The sequence below is a fragment of the Pagrus pagrus genome, assembly GCF_965226575.1.
Source record: "Pagrus pagrus genome assembly, chromosome: 13".
Classification (NCBI taxonomy): Eukaryota; Metazoa; Chordata; class Actinopteri; order Spariformes; family Sparidae; genus Pagrus; species Pagrus pagrus.
In genome coordinates this window covers 27,881,326-27,900,752 of record NC_140197.1, presented here as the reverse complement: position 1 = coordinate 27,900,752, position 19,427 = coordinate 27,881,326, and the positions used below count along the sequence as shown (strand labels likewise).

The window sequence follows — 19,427 nt, the reverse complement described above, 5'->3', positions numbered from 1 at the left end:
GTAATATTTTAATATAATATATAGGCTATGTATGACTGTTAGGTACTTTTTTTACAACACTACCCACTGACACAGTTAACGCATCACATTTCTGAGGAGCTGCAGGATGATATCATCTCACTTCCTCTGCTGTGCCTGCAGAGGATGAGTCTGCAGATTCTCTGAATGACACATCACAAAAGGAGACTGAAGCAGAACAAAGCAGCACTTCAGCAGATTTACACCACTGCTATTACAAACACAGCTGCTGGGTATTAATCCCCTTGATTGGTGGAAAACACATGATTAGAAATGATTAAACATATTCTATATGGTGTCATGTTTGGCGGTGAAGTGATGTTTTTAAAGCTTTTCTGCTGATTTCTATGTGATAAGTGTTGATGTGACAGGCGGACCCCTCCCTTCACGCTGCATGCTGAGAGCTGTGTGAGTGGCCCCCATGCTGGCAGCCTGTTTCTTTAAGCAGCCATGTAAAGAGGGCGTGTTCACTCACACACACACTCACACACACACACTCCCGAGCAGGCAGCAGCAGCTTTGTAGTGACTTATTGCGCTTCAGAGCTGCAGCGTCGCGTCTGAGGATGCGGTGACAGCAACGCAAACATATATGAGAAGAAGAAGAAGTAGAAGAGTGCTGCGTGCGTGAATGTGAGAGAGTGTGTGTGTTATTTGGATTTGGAGTTGATCCGCGTCTCCTCCCGTCTGATGAACGCGCCCCCTCTCCATTGTCAACCTGCTGGGGGGCCTCAAAGTGAAGCCGGCTGTATGAATGGGATGCTCGGTAAGTGCGTGCTCGCTCTCCAGTGTTTCTACTTCACTTGATAAACAGACAAAAAAGAAAAAAATACTACTACATGTGTGTGTGCAGCTCGGGTGTGCTCGTGTGTGTGTGTGGAGCAGAGCGGCTGCGTAAAAGAGCGCACGGTGCGCCAGGCAGCTGACTCTTTGTGGTCAGCTACTTATTGTTCTCCTTGCTGCCATTGACCCACCCTGAATCACAGCCTGTGTTGCTGTGGGGAGGAATCAGCAGCACAGCGGGGGAAATGTCCCGAGTGCCGTCAGAGATCCACTCACACTGAAGTGTTCCTGCTCTTCAAAGCGTGTCTGTGGTGTCGGGAGAGGAGCTACTTTGTCTGCTCCCCCCCCCCCTCAGCAACCGTGTTCATTTTGCTTCATCATATTAGCTTTGGAGGCACAATGGATGCTTTGATTTCTCTTTTTATATGTTGTTTTTATAATATCACTTTCCATTAAAGGGAAACTCGCAGGAAGAGAGGGGAGTATTCAGGAATTAGGCCGAACATGTGGGGGATGACATTTTGATTTCTACTCTGCTGCATGTAGGGAGGATGTGGTGTTGGCCTACATGTACACACGCATGGTTTTTCTGTACTATAGATAAACTATGTGACCAGTGATAGAATGTAACTAAGTATATTTACTCAAGTACTGTACTTAAGTTGAATTTTGAGATACTGCTACTTTATCCTACAGTCCAGAGGCTAATATTGTACTTTTTTACTCCACTTCATCCATTTGATGACTTGAGCTGCCACTTACTTTGCAGATAACATCCTGTATCAGAGTGTACAGTGTACAGATACATGTAAATATATGTAGCATCTACTTTTACTTCTGATTAGAGCTCCACTGATGCTTGATTGTTGGGGAAAATGTAGATTTTTAGCGAGTAAACAGTTCTGACGTCGATCTGTTGGTCAACAAAGACGCATTTCTTTTGGAGTGATCCTTCAATCCTTTGCTTTTCAAACAACAGAGGCAGGATGTTTTACAGTTTAACCATCAACCTAGAAGCAAGAAGCTCTCTAGAATTAGAGCATTACCCTGAAACAGTGAATAGTTTTTTGGGTCTCCTTCCAAACTCTTCAAACTCGGACACTTTGAGATCATGGGTCGGGTTGGTCTCCAAGCTTTGGGACGAGACTGAAAAATCAACTTTCTTACAAATTGGACCTTTTAACTTGGAATCTAATCCTTATAAACTACCCCAAGAGTCTTTTTCTGCATCATAGTCTCTAAAGAAAAGATGAAAAACATGCTGATATATCGGTCGGGCTCTACTTTCATTAAATATCAGATACTTAAAGACTCTTATAAAGATCTTTATTTTTACTCCACCATGACTTCTGTAACTTCTGTGTAAACTCCTTCCAGTCTGAGTGACGTGTCTTCTTCTTTAGAGGAACTTTACTGGCACACGTTGACGTGAAGTCTCTTACATCATCAGATGACTAAATGAAACAGCCACACATTACATCACTTTCTGCTGCGACACGTCGTGCACTCCTGTCCTGTTTGTCTACCTCATCACCCAACGTGTCCCGGAGACTGTCGACTTGGCAGTTTCTCTTAAATTGGCCTCGGCAGGGGGAGTCACGATGGCATCTGATGGAGCTCACCGACTGGGATGATAATAATAATACGGCTCAGGTCTGCGGGCCATCGCTCAGTCACCGGCACGCTGATAAGAACTCCTCAGCAATTGTTTGAGGAGATAATGTTATCAGAGGCGTCTCCCTGTGAGGCGGACTGAGTGGCTTTCTTTTGTTTTTCGCAGGTTTAAGTTTGACTTTTGACCCAAAACACACAGACGCCCTTTTGTGAGACGTCAACACGTCCTGCCTGGACTCTGATGGATTTCGGTTGATGACACAGCAAACATGCAAAGCCTCATCACTGAGATCTGAGTCAGGAGCTCAGCCTGTTTACTCTCTTCCCCCTCCGAAAACATTTTCTAACCAGCCTGCACAGGCTCTACTTTACTGTCTCTTAAATCACAAAGCATCTAATTGCCTGCAGGAGACATGTGTTTAGTGCCTGAAGGTGAAAGTTATCCTTCCTCCCGTGTGGTGTCGGACACTCTGCCAAGCACTCTGTTATTGGGCACAGCGCAGCGCCGACAGCAGTTGCTGGCTCGCGGCCCGGGAAACACAACCTGCTCCGAATTTAGTCGACAAAAGTGAGGGAGTTTGCGATGATCCCTCTCTGCTGCGGTGCCGAAGTGCAACTTTAGTGGTATTTGTGTCCGACAAGTGTAAAGTCCTGTCGTCTGTGTTTGAACATGTCTGCTGTTTGTGTGCTCGTTGGAGGCGCGGTGTGTGTCCTCGTCCGTCCGGCCCCTTCACATTCCAGGAAATACCAACATAAACTGTTAGTTTTTTTTCTCTGGAAGGCCTCTGAGGATGGCGATAGTGGACCGTTGGGTCATTAAAGAGGACGTGACGGGTCTTTAGTGTAAGTAAGTAGATGTTGGGTTGTACAACCACATAAATCCAGGCTGAGTACGACATGAACTCGAGTAAATAATTCATGGATGTCGTCTGGTTGACCTGTGACATAACAACCACCTTGTTGTCCCAACATAAAATTCTAAGAGGCGTCTCGTATGTCAGCGTGTGAATGCCGTGTTTGTTCCTGTGTCTTTTGTTTGCTGGCATTGTTTTCTGGTCTAATCCAGCACGCTGAACTGTGACCCGGCCCGGCCGTGGGCTGGGGTTTGGCGCTGCGAGCCGGAGGAAATGCTTATTCTTCTCCTCCGTCCTGTTTCCTCGTCAGTAGTTGTAAATATCAGATGGACTTGATGGTATCAGGGCAGCAGCAGACAATGATGAGGAGTTTATCATCTCAAAATGTGCACAAATCACCATTTGAGTGCAAGACAACGGTCGTAAATACAAATCCCAGGTTTCTGTAGCAGTTTGTCGGATGTGTTGTGAAGCTAGGTGCTAACTACCAACACAACTCAGCCCGTCATAACAGTGTAAAGGTTTGTCTTTAAAGAAACCTGCACGCTCAGGTTTTTTTTTGCCTTGTGGCAGCCAAAGTTTGCACATGTGCTGCACACAACTGAGAATAGTAACAGTAACTGGGTCATTACATGCTACCGGCTAAATCTGTGTTGAAACGAAAATGGGGGAAAAACCAACAACACAAGACATACAACTCAGTAAGCCGGCTAATGTTACCTCCTACTCCGTCAATGTCCTCTTCAGTCTCTTCACCTCTGTCACGAATGCCTGCTCACCCGGCTCTGGTTCTGGTTCCCATCCCGTCTCTGGACCTGAAAACCTCCTCCTCCTCCGAGCGATCCAAAGCAGCTGTGATAGCGGTGTAAACACTGACAGTCCACGGCCATTGCTCCGAGCGGAGTCTGCTAATAGAGGCAGCTTGTAGCTACGGTAAAAGTTAGCTCTATTAGCTTCTAGAGCTAACGGTACGACAACAGTCACAGGTTGCCAGAAGACATTTTCTCCATTGAACATGATCCAGTTTCATCAAAACCACTGATGTATGGTCGTGTGCTGTACAGCGTTACACACTGTGATCCTACCTGCTGTTTTAAGGTGAAATAAAGTTACATGATGCTTTAAAACCAGGAAAAGACGACAGTTATATCACGATACTGACAGATTACCCAGCTCTGGATGGGGTATCTGTTAGCATAGCAGCAGACGGGTTAATCATAAAAAGACTCTCAGGTTGAACTTTTCACTCATTTTATTTGATTCATATTAATCCACTAATTGGATTTTAAGTTCTGAAAGAGAACAACACGCTCGGTGCACTCACGATCCATTTAAAGAGCAAACTCTGCTGCCACATGAAGTCGAGTGGTTTCTCATATTTTGTAGAAAAAAAACAAACAATTTTCCGCAAAGAGCCTCCGCTGTTTGATAGCTGTTACTTTGGCTTCCCTCCAGCAGCTCGTGCATTTTGTTGCCTTTTCTGCTGTCCTGACCCCTGTAATTATAGCACTCTCGCACTTTCAAGCAGCATCCCATAATTTTCCCCTGCATTCTTTCCACTGAGGAGCGCCGCAGCTTTTCAAAAATGTAACCTCACTCTCCTTCTGTAGCTTCTCTTTCAGAGACGGTCGCTGCCCTCGCCGGTGATACGGACACCTGGGGCCCTGAGGGCGGAGCTGTCGGCACCGGTGACTCAGAGGATCCGGTTGTGTTTCGGCCTCTGCGATGATTAAATGTCATTGAAGCTGTATGGACGGATATAATGTTTAATCTAGGCCTGCTGCTGAACACAGAGTCCTGTGGGTTATTAAAACTGTGTGTTGATGGAGATATGGGCTGTGTTTGTTTGGTTAGCCCCCTCTGTCTGTAATACAGTATGATGGAGGACAGCCTTGTTTAGATTACGAGTGGCCAGGAAGGGCAGGCTGAGTAGATTTCCGGAGAGATGGGAGGCTTTACTGCCTTATTTTCTCCCTGCCCTTCCTGTGGTCGTACCCCCCGAACACGCCACCACGTTCCTCTCCATGAAACGCTTCATCATGTGTGGCAACGTCTGTGTTTTTCAGCTAATTTCTGAGGTTATATTGCGGTTCAAGTTGTCTCAGGCGTCTCTTTAAGAGACGGGGGGCAGTCATTGGCGACCCTGAGCTGGTTGTTGAGCCCTGCAAGCTCCAGTTGGATGAGAACGAAAAGCCGGAGAGGTTTCAGACGTGTCTCATTAGCGGGAAAAAACAAAATAATGTTAAGTGGTTGTTTCTGGCATGCTCTGGTGTTGATTTTGCCAGTGTCACTGTGCTAACTGCTCAGTCTCTCTGATTGTGATAAGATACGTCGGATTGGTGCCAGCGTCTCGCCGCACCATCAGCCTCCTGTTCCAGGAGCCCAGCAGACAGGTAACGCTGATGTTGTTCAGAACAGAAATAGATATTACGTCCGTATAAAAAGGTATTATAGATCTGTCATCAGTCTGAGCCCAGAGAATACTCTTTTCTCTTGGATGTGTCGACGCAGAGTGCAGCTTTTCTTGTTCGCTGTTTACGCGTAATAAAAGCTGTCAGTTCCATCAAAGCGGAGGACGCTGGAGCATCGTGTCTGGAGGCGGCGTCGGCTGGTAAATGTAAGAGAGACGAGTCGTCTCCTCTCGGGTATCAGAGGTCAGCCGGTGCACGTCGAGCCGAGTCGCTGCAGGCTCTGTTCTCTGCCGGGAAACCTTTCATTGGCTGTCGGGGCTCTTTTGAAAGCTACAGTGTCTCCGGTCGTGATCTGTCCGTCACTTTGCCTTCGCTCCTCGCTAGCTTTTCTTGATGAAACTTTAAAGTTCTGCTTCATTTAAAGGGTTAGAAAGTTCTTTTAGAAGTGATTTAAAAAAAACATGTATTTTGTAGAACATCCAGACAGCCATCAATAAATCAAACACTCTCACAAGAACAGGCCTTGAAGCCAATTTAGGTGGAGGTGAGGCCCAAATGGACTTTCTCAGATAAGCTTACGTGGTGAAAGAAGAAGTGATAACACTCTGTTAAAGTGTTTTATTCCTGTTCAAGTTAGCGAAAGGCTAAACCAGAACTTAGCCGCTTGACCAACAGCAGCCTCCACTGCGCACGCTCCGTGGGCCACACAATGTGACAGATCCAGGTGTAAAAATGTTTACACCTGGAAGTCGAGCTCTTTCAGGCTTGATGCCTCGTTGTTCTGCCTCCGACACTGTATCCACATTTCCAATATAAAATCCGTGGCATGACCAGAGTCTCCCACAGTTTAGGCAGAGATATTACGAAAGCTATTAGTCAGCTAGTCGCACAAGAATGAGCTGCTAGCTTGACAGCTGTAAGTACCAATAATATCCATGCTCGTTGTTTATGTTCATTAAGATGTTTTTTCTATGCTCACACTTCACAGCCCCTGAGCCTGTTGTTCAGTAGCTAACCGAGTAGCACAAATTGCACAGCCCCTTAACCAAAAAAACATAGCTACTGAGGCAGCAACAGACTGATTCAGTGGCTAACAAAGTTAGCACAAAGCACACAGCCCCTGGGGCAAAGAACAGGAGAGCCACATCTGAAGTTACACTGTTGTTCAGCAGCTAAACCAGTTAGCACAAAGCACACACACCCACAGCAGTGAACAGCAGCTAAACCAGTTAGCACAAAGCCGACACAATCATGTAAACAAACTATCTTTTAATGTCCAAACTCAAGAATCCTGTCGTCATATTGGCTGGTTTTGTCCTGGTGTCGAGGTTTGCGAGCGTTACATAACCATGCTCACAACATGCTATGAGAGTTAATATGAACATCTGGCAAAATCAACAAGGTGACAATAAACATTGATTGCTGGGGGTAAAAAAATATTTTTGCAGTTGCATTTCTAGTAGCGATTTAGCTGTGATGCTAAAAGGCTTGGAGAGTCTGGAAATGATTGGTTTGGGTCCCTCGAAAGTGCTCGAAAGTGCTTGAAAGTGCTTGAATCTCCCTCTCAAACAGCTGTACTGACCCAGCTACCGTCGCACTGATTAGATGGAATTAACAGCCCGTTTAGTTGTGTAATCATTTCCCGGTCTACTCATTGTTATTTTTAAACACCGCTGAGTCCTTGTGAGTTTGTTCTTCCTGTCCAAGCTGCTTATACCTTCAGATATTCCCCTCGCTGATCTGAGGATCGGCTCCAGATTTAGCGCTCACTGATATGAACGCCAATTCAAAGACCTACAGGCACTTTTATTAGCAGGGAAAGCTCGAAACAATCTGTTGTGCTTTGATCCTCAGCGAGCAAAATGTCCTGCTGGGTGAGGTGTGACATTTGCATAACAGACTCGCCTCACACCAGCTTGCCGGGTATGAGGGACGGCAATAACACTGATATGTGAGGGTTTTTTTGCTCTCTGTGTTTGAGGAATCGACACAGCGAGGCTTTTAATCTTCTGCTTCCTGCACTCGAGGCTTTTTACTTGTTTTTTTGGAAGAACTGTATCAGTATTTATGTTTTTTTTAGCTTGTTGTGATAAAAGATGTTGAAAATGGTGAAAATAGTCTCTGTGTGCATGATGTCCTGATTTATATTCCTATCGAGGGCTGTGACCGACAATTATTCTCATTATTGATTCATCCGTCAACTGTTTTCTCAATTAATCACAGAGTTGTTTAGTCTGTAAAATGTAGATCTCCAATGATTAAGCGATCAGTTATCAAGTGTCAAATTAATCACAGACGATTTTATTAATCCATTAATTGGTTTGTCAGGAAATATGTCAAAATTCTCTGATTCCAGCTTCTTAAATGTGAATATTTCCTGTTTTCTTTACTTCTCCAACACAGTAAACAAACTATAGTCATAAAGAAAGACTGAACGTCATTTTTCAGCATTTCATGACATTTTTTAGACCAAACAACTGATCAGTTCATCATGAAAATAGTCGACAATGAAATAATGTCAGAAAATCATGAAAAAAGCTGCCTTAACGGTCCAAAACTCCCAAACATCCCATTTAAAATGAGATAAAACAGTAAACAAGGCAGCAAATCCTCACCAAGGGTGAACTTGAACAACCACTTCTGGCATTTTTGCTCGGAAACATCTCTGAATCGATTAAATTTCTGTCGATTTCCAAATTTTTCCAGCTGTATACGAGTCAAACTGTGATGAAGCGGTTGGTCACAAAAACAGCAGCAAACATGCGAAGGCCTGGAGTCGGTGCGTCACCAGGCCACAGCGTTCCCTCCTCATTTCACAGCGACACATTCTGGATTCGCTCTTTGATCAAAATGAGCCGCTGGCTTCCCTCGCTGTATTGGAAATGCACGCTGGAGAATGGCATTGAAAGTGTGCCGGTGGGGCAGGAGGGCAGCCGAGGTGCCCCGTGGGTCCGACGACAGGGTCTGGGTCCACGGTGGCCTTAACGAGCCAATTAGACAGCAGCTAAATCTGGCTCTCGTGTGAGTGGGCGGGCTTTATTACTACAGTTTCTCATCGCTGTGTTTATCTCAAAGAGCAGCGTCAGCTTGATGTCTGCTGCTCCCCCGTCGGTGTGATTGAGAGATAATGTAATTTCCACTGTTTGTCCTTCGGCTGCTCCTTCCTAAATGAGATATTCAGCCCTGCTAACTGAGTTGCGTGGCAGATACCTATCTTCTAGAGGCCATTTGTCTGCTTAATTACTGGAGCATGTGTGTGTGTTATGAGTGTGTGTGCTGCATACCTCCTGCACTTAAACATATGGCAGTGAATGAGGGGTTTTCACCAGCAAATGGGATTTTTTTTTTTTGCAAATGGTACGACGAGGCTGGAGATGTTAGTCCCTGTTTCGGACGCATATTTGGGGCACATGTGGCCTCACAACCCCCCGATGTCATTTCACCCTCGGGTCATGCGGTCGCCCATCCAGGTCAGTGCCTTCAAATGAGGCAGACAGAGCGCTTCCCCCCATCACTGCAGCCGTCGACCCTCTCCCAGACAGCAGAATACACACAGGACGAATTAAGCACAAAGAAGACGCATCAATACTCGATTAGGGAGATGGACCATTAGTCATGTTGGACTGTGTGTGTGTCTGTGAGTGATCTCTTGTGTATTAGCGTCCCCCGGCCTCGTGTGAGAGAAACTGACAGGAGGTGAAAAGTTACACAAATCATCCAGCAGGTCAACATCTTTTTCAACAGGATGTCACACGAACATGTAAATTAGTCTGTTGTTTTCTGTGAGCTGTAAAAAAAAAAACAACTCTCGAGTGATTTCTGAGTCACCGCTTCAGCTCGTGTGTTCACTTCCTCTTGTGCAGCATCTGTCCACGTTAAGAAATGACTGCACAGGATTTCCTCTTGAGATGCGAGAGATTCTCCCAGGTGAATTTCACTCGGGTCATCCATTTCACCGAGAAGAAGAAGAAGAAGCCATTTCTGTTCACCTCCCTCCGCTGTTATTTCTGTACTTTCCCTCTAAAAGAAGAGCTGGGTGTGTGTTCTCTCACCGCTAAGTAGCAGCTATAACCATACGATGTTATACGAGCTGATTTAGGAATCCTCCCGAGACCTCAGCTAGGTATTTATATTGATAATTGAGTTATGTGATCTATAAACAGGGCTAACATTACATTCCCATGACATAAATACATTTGGGGGGAAATGGGTTTTGAATATCATTTACCAACACAGATGTGCAGCAGCACAGAGAGGCGAAGGCCCTCCTCTTCCGGTGAGCCGCCATGGGACAGGAAAGATATGCACAGCAGTGAATGACAGGAGATGGTTTTTCATCCCAATACACACCCACCACTCAGACTGCCTCTGTGTTTTGCATGTTCACACCTACTGTGTCTCAGATCGGGTTGTGACAGAGGGGAAGGGCGAAGTGGTCGACCCACATGGCTCTCCAAGTGGAGGTTTTAGAGCGGCGCACTTCAAAACAAGGGTAGTGAGAGTCATGTCAGTGTTTTATGGTCCTTTACGTTATAACAGGACTCTCACGATAGCAGATATTTTTACTAGACGAGTATCGTGGACAAAATAATTCACATTAACGATATTATCACGGTATCTCGAGTGTCCTGCTCTCGTCTGTCATCTCGCCCATCACAGTTTTGTGCACCACTACTACGTAGCTACCTAGCGAGTTGCTGTATCTTCTTCTACTTCTTTAATGTATTTTTGTTTAACGTGCATCACCGCCACCAGCACGACGATGCTAGATTATTTAAACAATATTGTCTTGTCTGTTTTATTAGCATGATATCAGTATTTTATTTCTAAATATCCCAATTATTGTCTATTTGTATATCCCAACACACACTGACGTCTCCGTAGCTAACTGGCTAGCTAGCTTATGGTACATGGCACCACAATGATGCAGTGTGCCTTTTTTATCCGATGAATTGGATGGTAGCGTGAAGTTGTGATGGCATATTGGAAATGTCGGTCTTGTGTGTTTACGTAGACGCCATCAACGATGACTGATGCCGTATGAAGGCTTTGACGGGGTGTCTCGTTCCACTGCCCCTCTGTAACTAACTGAGGGGCAAGTGGGCAATCGAAAACGAGGTGTTGGGGTGAAACTTAGAAATGGATTTGAGCCATGATGTGTCAATTTAAAAGTAAATTTATCCACTTGAGAAAGTCGTAGTTTATCATAAGACGAATTAACTACAAAAAATACCTAATTATAAAGACTAAACACATAACAGTCGTGTAAGTGGTGAAGCTCACACGTCTCTCACCATGCATATGTTTTCTAAAAGCAGGTCCCGTGGGGCACACCAGCAGGGTCTGGCACCGGCGACAGTTTGGAAACCTTCCCAGTGTGCTCAAGTTTATCACGGCCTGTACGCACACATGCTCACACTGCTGCGTTTTACCCAGCAGTTGAGAAATACCACATGAACGCTGCTCGGACATCTTCAGAGGGTCTGCAGGTCAGATGAGTCTGCAGCATGTCACGTTTCTGAGGAGCTCGTAAACCGTCGTCAGACTGAAACGACGCAGACGTGTCTCGTCCTCTCGTCCTCTCGTCCCGTCTCTCTTCTGTCCCACATTCTGCGTCTCCAGTGGGGCTCCGCTGCAGCCAGACCCCGAGTGTTGTGAAAGTCTGTTTATGAAGTCAATCCCCCCGCCGTGACCCCGCGGTTCCCACGCTAACTGCTGTCTTCTCAGGCCCTTTTCCACTTTTTTTTTTTTCATGCACGTGTACACCCACACTTGCATGCACGAACACACGGCTATAAATAAAGCAGGGCTGTGAATCATGTTGGATGTAACTGCAGAAGGCCTCCGCTGCTGCCGCTGCTGCTGCTGCTGCTGCAGAGACTCAGGATCTGATTTAGATTCAGCTGATGAAGAAGCCATGTTCTCGCAGTGGGCACCGTGGAGCCTGTCAGATTGATCCTGGCCTGAGGGTTCTGAGTCGGAGGCGGGTTTTCTCCTTTTGTTTCATCCGCTGCTTGTTTTTTTTTTTTCCTCGTCTGTTTATGCCACCCAGAAGCAACCACTCAGGAAGAAAAAAGAAACTTGTTTTTTTGGCTGGGTGTGAATTATTTCCCTCTCATTATTTCCACAAAAAAACAAATCAGAACATGCAGCTTCAATAATAAATATGTTGCTGTGTTTGTGCGTTTTTTGGCACGAAACCATTCAGAGTTCACGGAAAGTTTTTCACGTATGACGCCTCAGAAATGCTGCAACCTGACACGCGTTTGCTTCTTTTGACCCGGATGCTTTAGATTTTGTATCTACAGCACCGGAACATGTTTATATTTGAGTTAATCTCCATTTTTACTGTTGTTTTTTGATTGATACATGAGTTGTTTTGTCTATGAAATGTAGGAAAATGGTTGATTTAGTGTTTCCCAAAGCCAAAGATGACGTACTTTATGTTTCTATTCAGTTTAATAGAAAGAAACCAGAAAATATTCACATTTCACAAGAATTTGGACTTTCCCAAACGTATTAATCAATTACTGGAAGTGTTGTCGATTAATCCAATAGTTGACTTTTAAGTTTTACCCATAAAAATAGAAGCGATCTGTGTGAAAGAGAAGCAGCAGAAACGCTGCAGATGAACGGGCACATTGTCTGAGCTCTGGGCCGACACAGAAGGAGGCCATGTGTTGCATGCATGTATGAAGCCCTGAAGCCTCCTGCAGCCCCAGACAGGAAACGCTGTTGCTTGCTTGTAGGAGGGTGTTTCCATGGAAACCGAAGCAGGTGAGGGCATTAACAGGAAGAGGAGTAGAGGCTCAGCTGGCAGAGAGGGGGGGGGGGGTGGAGACACGAGAATGAGGTCAATGCACTCAAAAGGCTGTCACATTAAACAGCCCCAACCTCCCGACGGCTCTTCAGCCGGCTCTGACTGAAATATCTTCGGAGGCGTCTCTGCCAGAAACCCAGAGTCGAGGTTAAGTCTCTGACTGTTTTAATGATTATCTCGAGTGTAAACAAAGAGACGGGCATTATGTGCACGCTCAAGACGGCAAGGTAAGCACTTTCTCCTTCAGGCCGGCTTACACTGAACCGTTAGAGATTCTTTTTTTTTTTTTCCACCCACAAGTCAGAGAGAGGTGCATGTGTTTTTCATGTCTGTCTGCAGAGAAGTGCTCGCTCGGCACTTTGCAGGACCACCTTGGCAGGGCTGTTTTTTTTATTATGTGTACTTTATATGATGGGATGTGTTGTTAATGAGACGGAGCAGCACCTGAGGTAGCAGCGGTGGTAGCTGACAGCCTGCGGTGAGGTTTCCTCTAGAGACAGACCGATACTTGGCGCCCAAGTCGATACAGATATCAGGCAGAGAAAAACTCCAGCTGATAAACACATTGTTTTTACTATAATCCCCCAAAAAGGGTCATCGAACACTGACACATATGTGATGAAGGACAGATATTTGGTGTTACAGTGCACTTTCATTTAAGGTGATAAAGTTTGTTTTTTGACTGTCGAGCTCTGCTGGGAATGTGATGTTTATGAAAGCATCTATTTCTGCATTTTAAAGTCGAACTGAAATGGCTTTTTAACCGTTTGTGATCATGTCCGCGCTCCAATTGTGCACCTATTCAACAATATGTGCCAAAAAAAGCTACAAAAAATGAATTTCTTTGTGTTTGCATGTCTTCTTCCTGCAAAACAAAATGTCACCTGTGCTTATGTCAGCCTGTAACGACCAATAATATCATCCACCCGTCAACCGATCTTCAACTTTGTCACAAGAATGTTTAACTGCACGAAAACACACATTTATAACTTTTTCCACTGATTTTGATGAAACTGGATCATATTTTATGGAGATATATTTTATTTTTTGGTTTTCCCTCTTAACTCCTGCCGGCTGCTCGGCCTGAACCCTCGCTGATTTATGGACTTTCCTTAGCTCCTTTTGCTAAAGCGAGCGCTAACAGCAGCTAACTGCGCCGGGCTCCAAGTGAACACGGCTGGTGTTCGAGACCAAACTGGATCCGTAACAAGTAACAAGCTGCTGTTAGTCAGTTACCACCATGCAGCTAACGTTAGCTTCCTATTAGCTGTCAAACGTTAGGCCCCTGGATTGCCAGGAGCCAAACCTGGCAACACAACCACCACGGTACTGTGTTCCCTGTCATCACACTGGCAGCCGTCAGTCTCGCGTTTGTCATGGCCGTGTTCACTCGGACCTCGGAGCTGCTCGCTTTAGCTTCCTCGTCTCCTGTCTGGGCTGCATGTTTCAGCAAACATGTTTTCTATCTGCTGTCAGTCACAAACCTCCAGGGGTTTGAACACCGCTGTCCGAGGAGGAGAAGCAGACGGCCGCAGAATATTAACGCAGCATCTCTTCTCTGCGATCGCAGCTTCAGATACGTTGGTCCAAACAACACTTCTGTGACTGTTGAACGGTTAAGAGGAGTGTTATTACTCTCAGACACTCGTACGATGAGTGTTCGGTCGTACGACTGTCTGCTGTGCTGTCAGAGTCGAGCGTCACTCTGGCAGCTCTCGACGATCCTCCTCCGATTCGTGTCGGTCTGCGGCCGCTGTCACGATGCAGTTAAAAGCAGAATCCTGTGGTGTTTTCCCATCTTGTGTGTTTTTTATTTTTCCTTCTTCCAGTGCATTTCAGAGGTCATCTCTCACAGATGTTGGTGGAGTGCTTCTTATCATTACGGAGCTGCGTAATTGATAGCCTGACTCCCCAGTAATTAGTGGCACATTTTGAAATTCCTCGAAATGTTTTTATTTACTCAGTGGAGATAAAACAGCCGAATGTGGATGTCGGCTGCATTTATCAGACCGCTTTAGTTACTAGTTACTTTGCTGATGGAGGAGGAAAGAAACCAGGAAATATTCACATTTAAGATTAATTGATTTTTGCAGCTGTATTGTGAATATTCCTCCCGCGTCATGTGGACGCTGTGCAGTAACACAGTTTCCCCTTATGTGTCTTTTAGACGTCAGTAAGTGTGTGAGCTTATTTTTTGTCATTTTCTGTTAGTAATTGGTTTCATGTCTCTTTCTTTGATTGTTCATCACATCCTGACAGATCTATTCACTCTGAATGTCTTTTGTTATTCAACCAGAAGGATAAATTTATCAGCAAAGTAAAAATTTAAATAAATCTGATGTAATTTATTCTATTTTTCTTCCTCTTTCAGGTTCCCGGGCTGACTGCGATTGAGAAGCGTCGATATTCGTTCCAAGGCCTCTAACAAGGATTATATATCCCAAATTTGGAAGCTCTCTTCGTCGCCTGAAAGCATCTTTCGTTACCTCTTTGTGCAAAAAACAAAGCGGCTGATCAGCCACCATGCCGATCCTCAAACAACTGGTGTCTGGCTCCCAGACCAAGCGCCGCTCGCGCATGGACCTGACCAGGGAGATGATCAGCGCGCCGCTGGGCGACTTCCGCCACACCATGCACGTCGGCCGCAGCGGCGACGCGTTTGGAGACACGTCCTTCCTCAGCACCCGCTCGGGAGAACCTCCGGAGGCCACGTCCTACCCCAGCTCCCCCCGGCCCGGCCTCCTGTCTCGCACCTTCAGGAGCAGCAAGCGCTCCCAGTCGGTGACCAGAGTGGACCAGCAGAGAGACAACGCCCTGATGGCGCCCGGTGAGTCGCCCACCTACGTGAAGAACGCCATGTCTCTGCCCTTCCTCAACGACGGAGACAGAGACAGCATGGTGGCAAAGAGTTTGTCCTCGAGTCCTTTAAAGGACGTGGACAGGAGGGGAGCAGCCGCGGCCACTCACTTCCTGGAGCTGGAGGAGCGAAGCTTCGGCGAGCTGACGGAGCTCCCGGAGACCTCCCACCACTACGGAGGCGGCATGAAGCACGCCGAGTCGGTGATGTCTTTCCACGTGGATCTGGGACCCTCCATGCTGGGCGAGATTCTGGGGGTGATGGAGAAGGAGGAGGACGATCTCGGCTACGAGGAGGGCAAGAGCAGCGAGGGGAGGGCCTCGCCGCCTCTCAGCACTCACGGTGAGGAGGAGGAGGAGGACAGCGTGGAGAGAGAGAAAGATGAGGATGTAGAGGAGCAGATGGAGGCAAAGGAGGAGGAGGAGGAGGAGGACGAAGAAGATCTGCAGCCGCATGCCGGCAGCTCTATCGATCTGGGCCCTGAGCACGGCGGGCCCTACACCCCAGAGTACACTCCTGAGACCCGACCCAAACACTTGCAGCATCTGGACAGCTGCTCCATGTCCAGCTCCGGCTCCGCCGCTCTGGACGAGAAGCCGAGCAGCCAGACGTACGCGGGAGACACGGACAGCGCCACCTTCAGCGCCCCGCCGGAGGAGGAGAGCAACTTCTCCTCGTTCCTGGAGGATGAAGACGACGAGATCCGTGTATGAGAATCCAAAAGCCTCCTTTAAAAAACAAAAAACAAAAAAAAGAATATGGGACTCGGATCAGGAAGGAGTTTATGTGGAAAAAAGGCGAGTCCCTTTGACTGTGTGGATTTGCACTTGAAATGGAAATAAGTCACTGTTGTCGGGAGCTGTGAAGACGAGGGAAGGACCGCGAGGAGAAGAGTGACTGCTCCTGTAGGACGAGCCCGAGCTCCATCTGTCAGAGAGCCTCATCCTCCACTTTCTCTGCGAGTCTGTCAATCCTGCCTCCACCGTTTGAACGCCCCGGGGGGAGCTGACACGGAGGAGCAGCCACTTTTTAAAAATATGGAACATTCCAGAAGTAAGAAGAGGAAGAGGAGGAGGAGGAGGAGGAGGAGGAGGGTTAGAGAAGAAACTTTTGTAGGAAAAACACTTTCCATAACTGAAGCTCAGTTCTCTCTCTCTCTCACTTGTCACATGTGCTTTTTTCATTTGCTTCTTGTTGTCCTTTCCTTCTGTCTGTCTCTGGCTGTGGGACATGAAGAGGCCTGAGCTGAAGGACGAGGCCTCCGTCACTGCTTAGGTGTCTTGTCACAATAAAAGAGGGGCTGTGTTTGGCCCTTGCCTTGAGCTCCTCTCACCTGAAACCGTTACAGTAAAAAGTGCCACAAGACTCTGTCAGAGTGCGTTTTCTCCCTCATGCAACTCAGGGTCCCTCGCGACGGGAAGCCGGACCACGAAGCCCAACAAACCAAAATTCCCTTCTTGTTTTTAATTCTCTGTGAGGCGCCACACACTGAGCGGGGCTGTCGAGCCAACGGAGACGCACTGGCCTGCATCACTATAAAACAAGGTGTTACTACAGGAAGCAGGAGGTGTGAGGAGTGGTGTGTGTGTGTGTGTGGCGAGGGGGCACCGTTTCTTCAATCAGATGATTTTTTTTTTTCTTTCTTTCACCCCCGAAGCCGTAAAGATGATGATTTTTTACAGATGAGCTGATGAATTGGCCATCTTCCTTTTTGACTTATCTGTTATTTCAAGTTGAAACTGAGAAGACTTTGATAACCACTTCCTTCCTTGTTCTCAGACATCCGAGCTGCAGCTGCAGTGGTGCAACTGAACCTTGTTGCTCCTCATTAGTCCGGCCTTAATGTCAGAAAAAAACGGTTTCCACTACCGCTCACGAGGAGAGAATCAGAGCACCGACATGCCTGATGAAAGCAGACACTACTAGTATTTGCTGTTTAATACCTGTTGTTGTTGTTGTTTTATATCTTTGCTACGTTATCCGTCTGAAGAATGGATGAAAAAGAGAGAAGAGGCACAGCCAGCAATAGATGCAAGAGCGTTAAGAAAAGATTTGCTATTTTTACGAGTTGCACAGTCATTGCAGCTTCACTGTATCTCTTGCATCATTAAAGGCCGTGGCCAGAAGTGTCGAGGCTCAGCCGCGCTGATTGATTTTCACTGCCTTAACTGAAACTGACAGATGTGCCAAAATCATAATTCTCTCTCGCCAAATATAATTCAAGCTCACTTCTTCTTTTTTTTTTTTTTTGTGGGAGAGCCTTGTCAAGTCTGTCTGTCACATCCTTCTGTGTGTGTGTGCGTGTGTGTGTGCGTGTGTGCGTGTGTGCGTGTGTGTGTGTGTGTGTGTGTGTGTGTGTGTGTGTGTGTGCGTGTGTGTGTGCGTGTGTGTGTGCGTGTGTGTGTGTGTGCGGGTAAATCACTGTTGAATTCAAGTCTCAGCTTCGAGGTTAAAGAGTAAAAATAGAGACGCAGGAAGGAAAAAAAAAGGAGAGAGAGAATGAACTCGCATAACTGGATATTTATATTTCCAATCACTCAAAACACTACATAATATATTCAGGTAATGATAACGGTTAAAGGGACAGTTCACCACAAAATCAGACCGATATTTTTGCTTTATTACCTGTAGTGCTGTTCATGTGTGTAGATCAGGGCGGCCCAGAGTGAAGCCTGCAGCCCCGTCAAGTGTTTCTAATGAGGGAAAAACTAAATATATTAGTTTTGAAATAACAATAACATGAATAGCTTTTGCATCTTAACCAAACAATACAATAGGTGTTTGCTTTTAGCACATAGCCCACCGTTAAGTTTCAGTTTTGGCCCTCCAAGGGAAAAAGTCCGGGCACCCAAGAGACAGATTGTTTTGGTGCGAATCAAGACCTGGTTACTCGAGACCTCGTGAGCAGTTTCATGCTGTATCACTGCGCAGAAGGAAGCGTGCATCTACTCACAGATGAGAGGCTATGCTAACTAAGCTAACGAGGAGGCAATTATTGTTGACCTCCCGCGCTGTCACGAGCCTTCTCGTGCACGAGCAGGTGCACGCCTCCTCCTGCACGCTCATTCATACATCATAGTTGGGTTGAAAGAAAATAGTTCCTGCATGAAGCTGCTCACAACACGGTCCGGGGATTATAAGCTAGCTAACGTTAGAGTTCAGCCGAGGAGACCGCCGTTAATAACAAAAAAAAATACATTTGAAAAACTATTCATATATTCAAGACTCGCACATGTCACCGTAAACTTTAATGGTGTCTGCTAGGTCAGTTAGCTCGCCGCTTGTCCTTGAGCGGGTGCACGCTTCCTTTAGTCCGAATTGGGATAAAATGCCTTTTTTTAATCTTTATTTTTTTGCTATCGGACGAGATGGATTTATTCTTTGTATCACAGAAGGAAGCCTGTATCTTCTTGTGGACGAGAGGCTAGCCGGCTGAGCTAACTGAGGAGGACGTCTTCATTATATCAGAGAGACGGCAGACGTCTCTAAAACTTGGCGACTCGCACCAGAACAAGCCAGATAGATAGAAATAACTACAGGTAAGAGGAAAAATATGCATAATTGATTTTCGAGGTGAGCTGCCCCTTTAATAATTTCGTGTGAATGGGAGGCTGTCGGTGATGCCCCTGCCTGTATAATGTTGTATATTAAGCCTTACTGTCTTCTTTTCTGTACATTTACAGCCTTTTTTTCTCTGTGTTATCCAAAAATAACCTATATTTTTCAATAAAAGAAATCCTGAACATCTTTACCGCCGCCTGTTTCATTGCCTCACGCTACGTTAGATAACACAGTCGAGTGCGACTCAATCAGCGGCGCTAACAAAGGAATTCCTTGAGTGCCTCGTCTGCTTCCTGACGCTATTCCCTGAAGAGGAAGGAAGGAAGGAAGCAATCGAGACCCAGTTGGACGTGTCTCTTAAGTATTCGCCATCACAAGCTGAGAATGATGTGATGACTCGTGTTAATAGAGGAGAGCGTATACCCTCACGGTAGGAGGCTGTAGTCACATCAGGACACAAACAAGTTCAAGGTCTCACCAGCCGGCGTTCCTTCACATTTAAAAAAAAAA

At 46.2% G+C, this 19,427-nt stretch overlaps 1 protein-coding gene across 1 annotated transcript; it reads left to right on the top strand.

Moving 5' to 3' along the window:
- The first annotated feature begins 514 nt into the window (after positions 1–514).
- Positions 515–19,107, top strand: cdc42ep4a (CDC42 effector protein (Rho GTPase binding) 4a). Its single transcript, XM_084371645.1, has 2 exons — positions 515–783; positions 14,871–19,107. The coding sequence occupies exon 2, from the start codon at positions 15,023–15,025 to the stop codon at positions 16,067–16,069; it is 1,047 nt and encodes a 348-aa protein (XP_084227771.1). The 5' UTR covers positions 515–783; positions 14,871–15,022; the 3' UTR covers positions 16,070–19,107.
- The last annotated feature ends 320 nt before the right edge of the window (positions 19,108–19,427 follow it).

Excerpts from the sequence above, each read along its gene's own strand:
- cdc42ep4a (XM_084371645.1), top strand. The coding sequence starts at position 15,023 with ATGCCGATCCTCAAACAACTGGTGTCTGGCTCCCAGACCAAGCGCCGC.